General features: G+C 40.3%; 1 protein-coding gene across 1 annotated transcript in view; it reads left to right on the top strand.

Moving 5' to 3' along the window:
* The window catches only part of TBCD (tubulin folding cofactor D), a 232,762-nt gene that overhangs the window by 165,219 nt on the left and 49,639 nt on the right, over positions 1-17,904 (top strand). The window contains exons 25-27 of the mRNA XM_073660419.1: positions 450-512; positions 3,674-3,750; positions 6,230-6,311. Coding sequence (XP_073516520.1) covers positions 450-512; positions 3,674-3,750; positions 6,230-6,311 — 222 coding nt within the window. The remainder of the gene's footprint in view (positions 1-449; positions 513-3,673; positions 3,751-6,229; positions 6,312-17,904) is intronic.

The following is a 17,904-nucleotide window of genomic DNA, read 5'->3' as shown; positions in this document are numbered from 1 at the left end:
GTCGGGAGCTGGGATCAGCGTCACCAGGTGTCCTCTGTCACTACGTGGAGCCGGATTACTCCACCTCGTCAGACGTATTATAGGGATTTAGGTGGAGGAGCGGGTCGTCCTCCCTTCTGAACCATGTAGCCCAATGACGCCGGTGCTGTCACCGGCCCAGCTCCCATGTGAGGCCCAAAACCTGAGCCGTCAAGTCAGTGCAGGCACATCCAGGTCCATGACAAACGTGTCCCGTGTGGGGATCATCATGGCGGCCCGTCCTGGAGCAGGGTCTGCCCTTATGCTATATAATAATACAGTTCTGGTGATGTCCACAATAATCTGCTTAATATATGAGGCGTTGTGTGTGGACTGTGGTGATGTCATCGGTGGTGACGTCATGGCTGAGGACGGTGGTGACGTCGGCGTTGAGGATTCTGATCATTATCCCTTTTTCTTTTTTTCTCTAGTTTGCTGTTTAATAGAAAAACTTTCCCTCTCAAAAATCCCCTCCCCGGGCCGAGCCGCAGTGGGTGAGTTGTGACCCCTCTGTAACCCTTTATTCCGCACTGTTCGGTATCACAGCAGTGTCCCTGCTCTGCCCTCTCTCCCTGCTCTGCCCTCTCTCCCTGCTCTGCCCTCTCTCCCCGCTCTGCCCTCTCTCCCCGCTCTGCCCTCTCTCCCCGCTCTGCCCTCTCTCCCCGCTCTGCCCTCTCTCCCCGCTCTGCCCCCTCTCCCCGCTCTGCCCCCTCTCCCCGCTCTGCCCCCTCTCCCCGCTCTGCCCCCTCTCCCCGCTCTGCCCTCCCTCCCCGCTCTGCCCTCCCTCCCCGCTCTGCCCTCTCTCCCCGCTCTGCCCTCTATCCCCGCTCTGCCCTCTCTCCCCGCTCTGCCCTCTCTCCCCGCTCTGCCCTCTCTCCCCGCTCTGCCCTCCCTCCCCGCTCTGCCCTCTCTCCCCGCTCTGCCCTCTCTCCCCGCTCTGCCCTCTCTCCCCGCTCTGCCCTCTCTCCCCGCTCTGCCCTCTCTCCCCGCTCTGCCCTCTCTCCCCGCTCTGCCCTCTCTCCCCGCTCTGCCCTCTCTCCCCGCTCTGCCCTCTCTCCCCGCTCTGCCCTCTCTCCCCGCTCTGCCCTCTCTCCCCGCTCTGCCCTCTCTCTCTCCGCTCTGACCTCTCTCTCTCCGCTCTGACCTCTCCCTCTCCGCTCTGACCTCTCCCTCTCCGCTCTGACCTCTCCCTCTCCGCTCTGACCTCTCCCTCCCCGCTCTGCCCTCTCTCCCTCCCCGCTCTGCCCTCTCTCCCTCCCCGCTCTGCCCTCTCTCCCTCCCCGCTCTGCCCTCTCTCCCTCCCCGCTCTGCCCTCTCTCCCTCCCCGCTCTGCCCTCTCTCCCTCCCCGCTCTGCCCTCTCTCCCTCCCCGCTCTGCCCTCTCTCCCTCCCCGCTCTGCCCTCTCTCCCTCCCCGCTCTGCCCTCTCTCCCTCCCCGCTCTGCCCTCTCTCCCTCTCCGCTCTGCCCTCTCTCCCTCTCCGCTCTGCCCTCTCTCCCTCTCCGCTCTGACCTCTCCCTCTCCGCTCTGACCTCTCCCTCTCCGCTCTGACCTCTCCCTCTCCGCTCTGCCCTCTCTCCCTCTCCGCTCTGACCTCTCCCTCTCCGCTCTGACCTCTCCCTCTCCGCTCTGCCCTCTCTCCCTCTCCGCTCTGCCCTCTCTCCCTCCCCGCTCTGCCCTCTCTCCCTCCCCGCTCTGCCCTCTCCCTCTCCGCTCTGCCCTCTCTCCCTCCCCGCTCTGCCCTCTCCCTCTCCGCTCTGCCCTCTCTCCCTCCCCGCTCTGCCCTCTCTCCCTCCCCGCTCTGCCCTCTCTCCCTCCCCGCTCTGCCCTCTATCCCTCCCCGCTCTGCCCTCTCTCCCTCCCCGCTCTGCCCTCTCTCCCTCCCCGCTCTGCCCTCTCCCTCCGCTCTGCCCTCTCTCCCTCCCCGCTCTGCCCTCTCTCCCTCCCCGCTCTGCCCTCTCTCCCTCCCCGCTCTGCCCTCTCTCCCTCCCCGCTCTGCCCTCTCTCCCTCCCCGCTCTGCCCTCTCTCCCTCCCCGCTCTGCCCTCTCTCCCTCCCCGCTCTGCCCTCTCTCCCTCCCCGCTCTGCCCTCTCCCTCCGCTCTGCCCTCTCTCCCTCCCCGCTCTGCCCTCTCTCCCTCCCCGCTCTGCCCTCTCTCCCTCCCCGCTCTGCCCTCTCTCCCTCCCCGCTCTGCCCTCTCTCCCTCCCCGCTCTGCCCTCTCTCCCTCCCCGCTCTGCCCTCTCTCCCTCCCCGCTCTGCCCTCTCTCCCTCCCCGCTCTGCCCTCTCTCCCTCTCCGCTCTGCCCTCTCTCCCTCTCCGCTCTGACCTCTCCCTCTCCGCTCTGACCTCTCCCTCTCCGCTCTGCCCTCTCTCCCTCTCCGCTCTGACCTCTCCCTCTCCGCTCTGACCTCTCCCTCTCCGCTCTGACCTCTCCCTCTCCGCTCTGCCCTCTCTCCCTCTCCGCTCTGCCCTCTCTCCCTCCCCGCTCTGCCCTCTCTCCCTCCCCGCTCTGCCCTCTCCCTCTCCGCTCTGCCCTCTCTCCCTCCCCGCTCTGCCCTCTCTCCCTCCCCGCTCTGCCCTCTCTCCCTCCCCGCTCTGCCCTCTCTCCCTCCCCGCTCTGCCCTCTCTCCCTCCCCGCTCTGCCCTCTCTCCCTCCCCGCTCTGCCCTCTCTCCCTCCCCGCTCTGCCCTCTCTCCCTCCCCGCTCTGCCCTCTCTCCCTCCCCGCTCTGCCCTCTCTCCCTCCCCGCTCTGCCCTCTCTCCCTCCCCGCTCTGCCCTCTCTCCCTCCCCGCTCTGCCCTCTCTCCCTCCCCGCTCTGCCCTCTCTCCCTCCCCGCTCTGCCCTCTCTCCCTCCCCGCTCTGCCCTCTCTCCCTCCCCGCTCTGCCCTCTCTCCCTCCCCGCTCTGCCCTCTCTCCCTCCCCGCTCTGCCCTCTCTCCCTCCCCGCTCTGCCCTCTCTCCCTCCCCGCTCTGCCCTCTCTCCCTCTCCGCTCTGCCCTCTCTCCCTCTCCGCTCTGACCTCTCCCTCTCCGCTCTGACCTCTCCCTCTCCGCTCTGCCCTCTCTCCCTCTCCGCTCTGACCTCTCCCTCTCCGCTCTGACCTCTCCCTCTCCGCTCTGCCCTCTCTCCCTCTCCGCTCTGCCCTCTCTCCCTCCCCGCTCTGCCCTCTCTCCCTCCCCGCTCTGCCCTCTCCCTCCGCTCTGCCCTCTCTCCCTCCCCGCTCTGCCCTCTCTCCCTCCCCGCTCTGCCCTCTCTCCCTCCCCGCTCTGCCCTCTCTCCCTCCCCGCTCTGCCCTCTCTCCCTCCCCGCTCTGCCCTCTCTCCCTCCCCGCTCTGCCCTCTCCCTCCGCTCTGCCCTCTCTCCCTCCCCGCTCTGCCCTCTCTCCCTCCCCGCTCTGCCCTCTCTCCCTCCCCGCTCTGCCCTCTCTCCCTCCCCGCTCTGCCCTCTCTCCCTCCCCGCTCTGCCCTCTCTCCCTCCCCGCTCTGCCCTCTCTCCCTCCCCGCTCTGCCCTCTCCCTCCGCTCTGCCCTCTCTCCCTCCCCGCTCTGCCCTCTCTCCCTCCCCGCTCTGCCCTCTCTCCCTCCCCGCTCTGCCCTCTCTCCCTCCCCGCTCTGCCCTCTCCCTCCTACCAATGACCGTCCTGGATTTGTGTTTTTCAGCCGAGTGGCAGCAACTTATCAATGATTCCCTGAAAAGCCTTCACCTCTTCTCCAGCGCGGCCCGGCAGAGGATTAAGGTAACGGCCCCGACTGTATACAGTGTGTGTGTGTGTGTGTGTGTGTGTACTGTGTGTATACTGTGTGTGTGTGTATACTGTGTGTGTATACTGTTCAGTATATTCAGTTGAAACCAGAAGTTTCCATACACTATATAAAAAGACACATATGCATGTTTTTCTCAATATCTGACATGAAACCAGGATAAACCTTTCCCGTTTTAGGTCAATTAGGATTATACCATACTTACCATCATTTTTAATATTTGCCAAATGCCGGAATAATGAGAGAGAGAATGTTTTAAGGCATTTTTATTACTTACTGCAAAGTCAAAAGTTTTCATGCACTAAGATTACTATGCCTTTATACAATTCTGGACGGCCCGTATGATGGTGTCATGTTTGGAAGCTTCTGATTAGAGAGACACACATGTGGATGTATTATAATGCACACCTGAAACACACTGCTTCTTTGTGTAGCATCATGGGAAAGTCTAAAGAAATCAGCCAAGATATCAGGAAGAGAATTGTGGACTCGCATCCTTGGTTACAATTTCAAGATACCTGTACAGTTATACACAAGTACACACAAGATGAGAATGTCCAGCCATCATACCTCTCAGGAAGGAGATGGGTTCTGTGCCCCAGAGATGAACGTGCTTTGGTCCGACGTGCATATCAACCCAAGGACAAAAGCAAAAGACCTTGTGAATATGATGGCTGTCAGGAAAAACACTTGGTCAGACCTTGCAGCCCTCTGGCGCCCCCTTATCCTGCTGGTCAAACACGGTATTGACCAAGAATAAGCACGGGCGCAGCTGCTCTAATTTATGTTGACTATTGTGGCACGTGATGTGACAGGACGTGTATATATACCTCCGTCCAGCCACCCTCAAACCACAATATCCCATAAATACTGGTATACTGCCACCACCGATCGCTTAACAGGTGGATCGGGTAGCCGTTAGGTAACGTGAATTAGCGGGTGAGGAACGTGTTTGCTAGACATAGGACAAGAAGAACGAAGCTGATAAATAATAATGATTTACTCCCGAAAGTGGGCAGTGTTTACAAAAGATATACAAGATATTATAAAAGAGACAATTTACCTATATGCATAAAACAGTTATTAAAATAAAAGGGATAAATAATAGCAAAACCTGAGCCACGAGGTGATGGTCTCAGATTCTGTGGGGGGGACGGCTCCCCGGAAATTAGAGGTGATTCTTCCACGCAGCGAGGAGTGCATGCATCTGACGTCCCGGGTAAGAATGAAGTAAAATGGCCGTTCTGGTTTTTAGTAAGGGGCCAAAACTCTAGGAGACACCCATGTTGTTTACCTCACATGGGGGCTCGGTTTTGTGAACCCACCCAGCTGCACAAGACATAAAAATACTTCAGATTTCATATCTTGGTATGGGGGTGTCCCACATCCAAGATGGAGACATCATGTTTGCCGTCACCAATATTCATGAAGATAGATATCAAATATGATATCTCTATGACGCTCAGAAGCTCAGAACCCATTTCCCAGGTTCCTGGTGGTCTCCCAGCCACGAAAACCACACCATCACAATTGGAAAAAGGTGAACATCTCAAAAATGTGGTCCCTGTGTTTGTGACAGTCAGGTGCATTATTAAAATCAACATTAAAAGTTTGTACAGTTAGACAATAGGATTGGAGGGAAAATCCAGGGTATACCAGTATGCTTGCTGACGTTTTATGACGGTAACAAAAAATTCCTTGTTAGGGGGAAAACAAGAGTGAGTTCTATGTAGCCTCTTCCAAATGAGCAGGGGGTGGAGATTTAAGACATCTCTCATTTTTAAAACTAGGACAAAAATACATTTTGCCTGACAATGGCGGAAGCTGGTAAGATTGTGTCAATATCCACAGAGAAACGAGAACTGTATTAACATGGGCTGAAAGGCCACTCTGCCAGGAAGAAGCCATTACTCCAAAAGAAACATAAAAAACCAAGATTAATGTTTACAAATGCACACAGGAACTAAGACCTTAATATTTGGAGACATGTCCTGTGGTCTGATGAAACTAAAATTGAACTTTTTGGGCATAATGACTCGTTACATTTGGAGGAAAAAGGTAGAAGCGTGGAAGCCTAAGAACACCATCCCAACTGTGAAACATGGGGGAGGCAGCATCATGTTGTGGGGAGGGATTGTTGCACTTCACAAAATAGATGGCATCATGAGAAAAGAAGATTATGTGGCAAAACTGAAGCAACATCTCAAGACTTAAGCCAGGAAGTTACAGCTTGGGCGGAAATGGGTCTTTCAAATGGACAATGACCCGAAGCATACTGCCAAAATGGTAACAAAGTGAATCAGGAAAGGTTTATTCTGATTTCATGTCCGATATTGAGGAAAACTTCCATATGTGTCTTTATCTGGGGTCTCACTGCGGGGGGCGCTGTAGGTGTAATCCGGCCGCTCTCCGTCCCTTGGTGCCGGTGATGTTAACCCCGTGCTTTGCCTGCAGGAGGCGGCAGTGTCCGCCCTGTCTGCCGTGTGTAATGAGTTCTACCAAGGACCAGACGGAGAGGTCGATCCGGTCACACAAGGTGAGTGAGTCACCCGGCGCCTTAAAGGGACCACATCAATTACACCAACAAACACCGAGGTGATTACCATCCACAGTCAGACCCAGCCCTGCAGTCACAGGTGTGTGCTTAACCAGAGACGGCATCACCGGGAACACCTCCCTATATATAACATGTGTAGTCAGAACAAGGAAGAGCGCCCCCGGGGGACGAAAGAGCCGGGGAGCAACCAAACCCTACAGGAACTACTAGCCTCCCATATTGTGAGAAGCTTCAATGTTCTGTCACCTCCCTGCAGCAACCGCATGTCAGGTGTAACAGCCAGCACACTACTGCCCCCTGTGTACAGGAATAGAACTACTATAATATTGCCCCCTGTGTACAGGAATAGAACTTCTATAATACTGCCCCCTATGTACAAGAATATAACTATTATAATACTGCCCCCTATGTACAAGAATATAACTACTATAATACTGCCCCCTATGTACAAGAATAACTACTATAATACTGCCCCCTATGTACAAGAATATAACTACTATAATACTGCTCCTATATACAAGAATATAACTACTATAATACTGCTCCCTATGTGCAAGAATATAACTACTATAATACTGCCCCCTATGTACAAGAATATAACTACTATAATACTGCCCCCTATGTACAAGAATATAACTATATATACTCTATAATACTGCTCCTATGTACAAGAATATAACTACTATAATACTGCTCCTATGTACAAGAATATAACTACTATAATACTGCCCCTATGTACAAGAATATAACTACTATAATACTGCCCCCTATGTACAAGAATATAACTACTATAATACTGCCCCCTATGTACAAGAATATAACTACTATAATACTGCCCCCTATGTACAGGAATATAACTACTATAATACTGCTCCCTATGTACAAGAATATAACTACTATAATACTGCTCCTATGTACAGGAATATAACTACTATAATACTGCTCCTATGTACAAGAATATAACTACTATAATACTGCCCCCTATGTACAGGAATATAACTACTATAATACTGCTCCTATGTACAAGAATATAACTACTATAATACTGCCCCCTATGTACAAGAATATAACTACTATAATACTGCTCCTATGTACAAGAATATAACTACTATAATATTGCCCCTATGTACAAGAATATAACTACTATAATACTGCTCCCTATGTACAAGAATATAACTACTATAATACTGCTCCTATGTATATAAGATATACTACTATAATACTGCTCCTATGTACAAGAATATAACTACTATAATACTGCCCCCTATGTACAAGAATATAACTACTATAATACTGCCCCTATGTACAAGAATATAACTACTATAATACTGCCCCCTATGTACAAGAATATAACTACTATAATACTGCCCCCTATGTACAAGAATATAACTACTATAATACTGCCCCTATGTACAAGAATATAACTACTATAATACTGCTCCCTATGTACAAGAATATAACTACTATAATACTGCCCCCTATGTACAAGAATATAACTACTATAATACTGCCCCCTATGTACAAGAATATAACTACTATATCTAATAACTGCTCTCTATGTACAAGAATATAACTACTATAATACTGCTCCTATGTACAAGAATATAACTACTATAATACTGCTCCTATGTATAATAATATAACTACTATAATACTGCTCCTATATACAAGAATATAACTACTATAATACTGCTCCTATATACAAGAATATAACTACTATAATATTGCCCCCTATGTACAAGAATATAACTACTATAATACTGCCCCCTATGTACAAGAATATAACTACTATAATACTGCCCCCTATGTACAAGAATATAACTACTATAATACTGCTCCCCATGTACAAGAATATAACTACTATAATACTGCCCCCTATGTACAAGAATATAACTACTATAATACTGCTCCTATGTATAATAATATAACTACTATAATACTGCTCCTATATACAAGAATATAACTACTATAATACTGCCCCCTATGTACAAGAATATAACTACTATAATACTGCCCCTATGTACAAGAATATAACTACTATAATACTGCCCCCTATGTACAAGAATATAACTACTATAATACTGCCCCCTATGTACAAGAATATAACTACTATAATACTGCCCCCTATGTACAAGAATATAACTACTATAATACTGCCCCCTATGTACAAGAATATAACTACTATAATACTGCCCCCTATGTACAAGAATATAACTACTATAATACTGCCCCCTATGTACAAGAATATAACTACTATAATACTGCCCCCTATGTACAAGAATATAACTACTATAATACTGCCCCCTATGTACAAGAATATAACTACTATAATACTGCCCCCTATGTACAAGAATATAACTACTATAATACTGCTCCTATGTATAATAATATAACTACTATAATACTGCTCCTATATACAAGAATATAACTACTATAATACTGCCCCCTATGTAAAGAATATAACTACTATAATACTGCCCCCTATGTACAAGAATATAAACTACTATAATACTGCTCCCCATGTACAAGAATATAACTACTATAATACTGCCCCCTATGTACAAGAATATAACTACTATAATACTGCCCCCTATGTACAAGAATATAACTATTATAATACTGCCCCTTTGTACAAGAATATAACTACTATAATACTGCCCCCTATGTACAAGAATATAACTACTATAATACTGCTCCTATGTACAAGAATATAACTACTATAATACTGCCCCTATGTACAAGAATATAACTACTATAATACTGCCCCCTATGTACAAGAATATAACTACTATAATACTGCTCCTATGTATAATAATATAACTACTATAATACTGCTCCTATATACAAGAATATAACTACTATAATACTGCCCCTATGTACAAAAATATAACTACTATAATACTGCTCCTATGTACAAGAATATAACTACTATAACACTGCCCCCTATGTACAAGAATATAACTACTATAATACTGCTCCCCATGTACAAGAATATAACTACTATAATACTGCCCCCTATGTACAAGAATATAACTACTATAATACTGCTCCTATGTATAATAATATAACTACTATAATACTGCTCCTATGTATAATAATATAACTACTATAATACTGCTCCTATGTACAAGAATATAACTACTATAATACTGCCCGCTATGTACAAGAATATAACTACTATAATACTGCTCCTATGTATAATAATATAACTACTATAATACTGCTCCTATATACAAGAATATAACTACTATAATACTGCTCCTATGTATAATAATATAACTACTATAATACTGCCCCTATGTACAAGAATATAACTACTATAATACTGCCCCTATGTACAAGAATATAACTACTATAATACTGCTCCTATATACAAGAATATAACTACTATAATACTGCCCCCTATGTACATGAATATAACTACTATAATACTGCTCCTATGTATAATAATATAACTACTATAATACTGCCCCTATGTACAAGAATATAACTACTATAATACTGCCCCTATGTACAAGAATATAACTACTATAATACTGCTCCTATGTACATAATATAACTACTATAATATTGCTCCTATGTACAAGAATATAACTACTATAATACTGCCCCTATGTACAAGAATATAACTACTATAATACTGCTCCTATGTACAAGAATATAACTACTATAATACTGCTCCTATATACAAGAATATAACTACTATAATACTGTCCCCTATGTACATGAATATAACTACTATAATACTGCTCCTATGTACATAATATAACTACTATAATACTGCTCCTATGTACAAGAATATAACTACTATAATACTGCCCCTATGTACAAGAATATAACTACTATAATACTGCTCCTATGTACAAGAATATAACTACTATAATACTGCTCCTATGTACAAGAATATAACTACTATAATACTGCCCCCTATGTACAAGAATATAACTACTATAATACTGTCCCCTATGTACATGAATATAACTACTATAATACTGCTCCTATGTACAAGAATATAACTACTATAATACTGCCCCTATGTACAAGAATATAACTACTATAATACTGCCCCCTATGTACAAGAATATAACTACTATAATACTGCTCCTATGTACATGAATATAACTACTATAATACTGCCCCTATGTACAAGAATATAACTACTATAATACTGCCCCCTATGTACAAGAATATAACTACTATAATACTGCTACTATGTACAAGAATATAACTACTATAATACTGCTCTGATGTACAAGAATATAACTACTATAATACTGCCCCTATGTACAAGAATATAACTACTATAATACTGCACCTATGTACAAGAATATAACTACTATAATACTGCCCCCTATGTACAGGAATATAACTACTATAATACTGCTCCTATGTACAAGAATATAACTACTATAATACTGCTCCTATATACAAGAATATAACTACTATAATACTGCTCCTATGTACAAGAATATAACTACTATAATACTGCCCCCTATGTACAAGAATATAACTACTATAATACTGTCCCCTATGTACATGAATATAACTACTATAATACTGCTCCTATGTACAAGAATATAACTACTATAATACTGCCCCTATGTACAAGAATATAACTACTATAATACTGCTCCTATGTACAAGAATATAACTACTATAATACTGCCCCTATGTACAAGAATATAACTACTATAATACTGCTCCTATGTACATGAATATAACTACTATAATACTGCCCCCTATGTACAAGAATATAACTACTATAATACTGCTACTATGTACAAGAATATAACTACTATAATACTGCTCTGATGTACAAGAATACAACTACTATAATACTGCTCCTATGTACAAGAATATAACTACTATAATACTGCCCCCTATGTACAAGAATATAACTACTATAATAGTGCTGCTATGTTCAAGAATATAACTACTATAATACTGTCCCCTATGTACAAGAGTATAACTACTATAATACTGCTCCTATGTGCAAGAATATAACTACTATAATACTGCCCCCTATGTACAGGAATATAACTACTATAATACTGCTCCTATGTACAAGAATATAACTACTATAATACTGCCCCTATGTACAAGAATATAACTACTATAATACTGCCCCTATGTACAAGAATATAACTACTATAATAGTGCTGCTATGTACAAGAATATAACTACTATAATACTGCCCCCTATGTACAGGAATATAACTACTATAATAGTGCTGCTATGTACAAGAATATAACTACTATAATACTGCTCCTATGTACAAGAATATAACTACTATAATACTGCCCTCTATATACAAGAATATAACTACTATAATACTGCCCTCTATATACAAGAATATAACTACTATAATACTGCCCTCTATATACAAGAATATAACTACTATAAAACTGCTCCTATATACAAGAATATAACTACTATAATACTGCTCCCTATGTACAAGAATATAACTACTATAATACTGCCCTCTATATACAAGAATATAACTACTATAATACTGCTCCTATATACAAGAATATAACTACTATAATACTGCTCCCTATGTACAAGAATATAACTACTATAATACTGCTCCTATGTGCAAGAATATAACTACTATAATACTGCCCCCTATGTACAAGAATATAACTACTATAATACTGCTCCTATGTACAAGAATATAACTACTATAATACTGCCCCCTATGTACAAGAATATAACTACTATAATACTGCTCCTATATACAAGAATATAACTACTATAATACTGCTCCCCATGTACAGGAATATAACTACTATAATAGTGCTGCTATCTACAAGAATATAACTACTATAATACTGCTCCTATGTACAAGAATATAGCTACTATAATACTGCTCCTATGTACAAGAATATAACTACTATAATACTGCCCCCTATGTACAAGAATATAACTACTATAATACTGCCCCCTTATGTACAAGAATGTAACTACTATAATACTGCCCCCTATGTACAAGAATGTAACTACTATAATACTGCCCCCTTATGTACAAGAATATAACTACTATAATACTGCTCCCCATGTACAAGAATATAACTACTATAATACTGCCCCCTATGTACAAGAATATAACTACTATAATACTGCCCCCTATGTACAAGAATATAACTACTGTAATACTGCTCCCCATGTACAGGAATATAACTACTATAATACTGCCCCCTATGTACAAGATTATAACTACTATAATACTGCTCCTATATACAAGAATATAACTACTATAATACTGCTCCTATGTACAAGAATATAACTACTATAATACTGCTCCTATGTACAAGAATATAACTACTATAATACTGCCCCCTATGTACAAGAATATAACTACTATAATACTGCTCCTATATACAAAAATATAACTACTATAATACTGCTCCTATGTACAAGAATATAACTACTATAATACTGCCTGCTATGTACAAGAATATAACTACTATAATACTGCCCCCTTATGTACAAGAATATAACTACTATAATACTGCCCCTATGTACAAGAATATAACTACTATAATACTGCCCCCTTATGTACAAGAATATAACTACTATAATACTGCCCCCTTATGTACAAGAATATAACTACTATAATACTGCTCCCCATGTACAAGAATATAACTACTATAATACTGCCCCCTATGTACAAGAATATAACTACTATAATACTGCTCCCCATGTACAGGAATATAACTACTATAATAGTGCTCCTATGTACAAGAATATAACTACTATAATACTGCCCCCTATGTACAAGAATATAACTACTATAATACTGCTCCTATATACAAGAATATAACTACTATAATACTGCTCCCCATGTACAAGAATATAACTACTATAATACTGCTCCTATGTACAAGAATATAACTACTATAATACTGCTCCTATGTACAAGAATATAACTACTATAATACTGCTCCTATGTACAAGAATATAACTACTATAATACTGCTCCTATGTACAAGAATATAACTACTATAATACTGCCCCCTATGTACAAGAATATAACTACTATAATACTGCTCCTATATACAAGAATATAACTACTATAATACTGCTCCCCATGTACAAGAATATAACTACTATAATACTGCCCCCTATGTACAAGAATATAACTACTATAATACTGCTCCTATGTATAATAATCTAACTACTATAATACTGCTCCTATGTATAATAATATAACTACTATAATACTGCTCCTATGTACAAGAATATAACTACTATAATACTGCCCCCTATGTACAAGAATATAACTACTATAATACTGCACCTATGTATAATAATATAACTACTATAATACTGCTCCTATATACAAGAATATAACTATAATACTGCTCCCCATGTACAAGAATATAACTACTATAATACTGCTCCTATGTATAATAATATAACTACTTTAATACTGCTCCTATGTACAAGAATATAACTACTATAATATTGCCCCTATGTACAAGAATATAACTACTATAATACTGCTCCTATGTATAATAATATAACTACTTTAATACTGCTCCTATGTACAAGAATATAACTACTATAATACTGCCCCTATGTACAAGAATATAACTACTATAATACTGCCCCTATGTACAAGAATATAACTACTATAATACTGCTCCTATGTACAAGAATATAACTACTATAATACTGCCCCCTATATACAAGAATATAACTACTATAATACTGCCCCTATGTACAAGAATATAACTACTATAATACTGCCCCTATGTACAAGAATATAACTACAATAATACTGCTCCTATGTACAAGAATATAACTACTATAATACTGCCCCTATGTACAAGAATATAACTACTATAATACTGCCCCTATGTACAAGAATATAACTACTATAATACTGCTCCTATATACAAGAATATAACTACTATAATACTGCTCCCCATGTACAAGAATATAACTACTATAATACTGCCCCCTATGTACAAGAATATAACTACTATAATACTGCTCCTATGTATAATAATCTAACTACTATAATACTGCTCCTATGTATAATAATATAACTACTATAATACTGCTCCTATGTACAAGAATATAACTACTATAATACTGCCCCCTATGTACAAGAATATAACTACTATAATACTGCTCCTATGTATAATAATATAACTACTATAATACTGCTCCTATATACAAGAATATAACTATAATACTGCTCCCCATGTACAAGAATATAACTACTATAATACTGCCCCCTATGTACAAGAATATAACTACTATAATACTGCTCCTATGTATAATAATATAACTACTTTAATACTGCTCCTATGTACAAGAATATAACTACTATAATACTGCCCCTATGTACAAGAATATAACTACTATAATACTGCCCCTATGTACAAGAATATAACTACTATAATACTGCTCCTATGTACAAGAATATAACTACTATAATACTGCCCCCTATATACAAGAATATAACTACTATAATACTGCCCCTATGTACAAGAATATAACTACTATAATACTGCCCCTATGTACAAGAATATAACTACAATAATACTTCTCCTATGTACAAGAATATAACTACTATAATACTGCCCCTATGTACAAGAATATAACTACTATAATATTGCCCCTATGTACAAGAATATAACTACTATAATACTGCTCCTATGTACAAGAATATAACTACTATAATACTGCCCCCTATATACAAGAATATAACTACTATAATACTGCCCCTATGTACAAGAATATAACTACTATAATACTGCCCCCTATATACAAGAATATAACTACTATAATAGTGCCCCTATGTACAAGAATATAACTACTATAATACTGCTCCTATGTACAAGAATATAACTACTATAATACTGCCCCCTATATACAAGAATATAACTACTATAATACTGCCCCTATGTACAAGAATATAACTACTATAATACTGCCCCCTATGTACAAGAATATAACTACTATAATACTGCCCCTATGTACAAGAATATAACTACTATAATACTGCCCCCTATATACAAGAATATAACTACTATAATACTACCCCTATGTACAAGAATATAACTACTATAATACTGCCCCCTATGTACAAGAATATAACTACTATAATACTGCTACTATGTACAAGAATATAACTACTATAATACTGCTCCTATGTACAAGAATATAACTACTATAATACTGCTCCATATGTACAAGAATATAACTACTATAATACTGCTCCTATGTACAAGAATATAACTACTATAATACTGCCCCCTATGTACAAGAATATAACTACTATAATACTGATCCCTATGTACAAGAATATAACTACTATAATACTGTTCCTATGTACAAGAATATAACTACTATAATACTGCTCCTATGTACAAGAATATAACTACTATAATACTGCTCCTATGTACAAGAATATAACTACTATAATACTGTCCCTATGTACAGGAATATAACTACTATAATACTGCTCCTATGTACAAGAATATAACTACTATAATACTGCCGCTATGTACAAGAATATAACTACTATAATACTGCTCCTATGTACAAGACTATAACTACTATAATACTGCTCCTATGTACAAGAATATAACTACTATAATACTGCCCCCTATGTACAAGAATATAACTACTATAATACTGATCCCTATGTACAAGAATATAACTACTATAATACTGTTCCTATGTACAAGAATATAACTACTATAATACTGCCCCCTATGTATAAGAATATAACTACTATAATACTGCTCCTATATACAAGAATATAACTACTATAATACTGCCCCCTATGTACAGGAATATAACTACTATAATACTGCTCCTATGTACAAGAATATAACTACTATAATACTGTCCCTATGTACAGGAATATAACTACTATAATACTGCTCCTATGTACAAGAATATACTATAATACTGCCGCTATGTACAAGAATATAACTACTATAATACTGCCCCCTATGTACAAGAATATAACTACTATAATACTGCTCCCTATATACAAGTTTATAACTACTATAATACTGCTCCTATGTACAAGAATATAACTACTATAATACTCCTCCTATGTACAAGAATATAACTACTATAATACTGCCTCTATGTACAAGAATATAACTACTATAATACTGCCCCTATGTACAAGAATATAACTATTATAATACTGCTCCTATGTACAAGAATATAACTACTATAATACTGCCCCCTATGCACAAGAATATAACTACTATAATACTCCTCCTATGTACAAGAATATAACTACTATAATACTGCCTCTATGTACAAGAATATAACTACTATAATACTGCCCCTATGTACAAGAGTATAACTACTATAATACTGCTCCTATGTACAAGAATATAACTACTATAATACTGCTCCTATGTACAAGAATATAACTACTATAATACTGCCCACTATGTACAAGAATATAACTACTATAATACTGCCCCCTATGTACAAGAATATAACTACTATAATACTGCTCCCTATATACAAGTTTATAACTACTATAATACTGCTCCTATGTACAAGAATATAACTACTATAATACTCCTCCTATGTACAAGAATATAACTACTATAATACTGCCTCTATGTACAAGAATATAACTACTATAATACTGCCCCTATGTACAAGAATATAACTATTATAATACTGCTCCTATGTACAAGAATATAACTACTATAATACTGCCCCCTATGTACAAGAATATAACTACTATAATACTGCTCCCTATGTACAAGAATATAACTACTATAATACTGCTCCTATGTACAAGAATATAACTACTATAATACTGCCCCCTATGTACAAGAATATAACTACTATAATACTCCTCCTATGTACAAGAATATAACTACTATAATACTGCCCCCTATGTACAAGAATATAACTACTATAATACTGCTCCTATGTACAAGACTATAACTACTATAATACTGCTCCTATGTACAAGAATATAGCTACTATAATATCGCTCCTATGTACAAGAATATAACTACTATAATACTGCCCCCTATGTACAGGAATATAACTACTATAATACTGCTCCTATGTACAAGAATATAACTACTATAATACTGTTCCTATGTACAAGAATATAACTACTATAATACTGCCCCCTATGTACAAGAATATAACTACTATAATACTGCTCCTATATACAAGAATATAACTACTATAATACTGCCCCCTATGTACAGGAATATAACTACTATAATACTGCTCCTATGTACAAGAATATAACTACTATAATACTGTCCCTATGTACAGGAATATAACTACTATAATACTGCTCCTATGTACAAGAATATACTATAATACTGCCGCTATGTACAAGAATATAACTACTATAATACTGCCCCCTATGTACAAGAATATAACTACTATAATACTGCTCCCTATATACAAGTTTATAACTACTATAATACTGCTCCTATGTACAAGAATATAACTACTATAATACTCCTCCTATGTACAAGAATATAACTACTGTAATACTGCCTCTATGTACAAGAATATAACTACTATAATACTGCCCCTATGTACAAGAATA

Source organism: Phyllobates terribilis, unplaced genomic scaffold, assembly GCF_046119375.1.
Source record: "Phyllobates terribilis strain yellow unplaced genomic scaffold, ASM4611937v1 Scaffold_25__1_contigs__length_18738178, whole genome shotgun sequence".
NCBI classification, from domain to species: domain Eukaryota; kingdom Metazoa; phylum Chordata; class Amphibia; order Anura; family Dendrobatidae; genus Phyllobates; species Phyllobates terribilis.
Note: the sequence above shows the minus strand (reverse complement) of the source record. Positions and strands in the feature narration are given on the sequence as shown.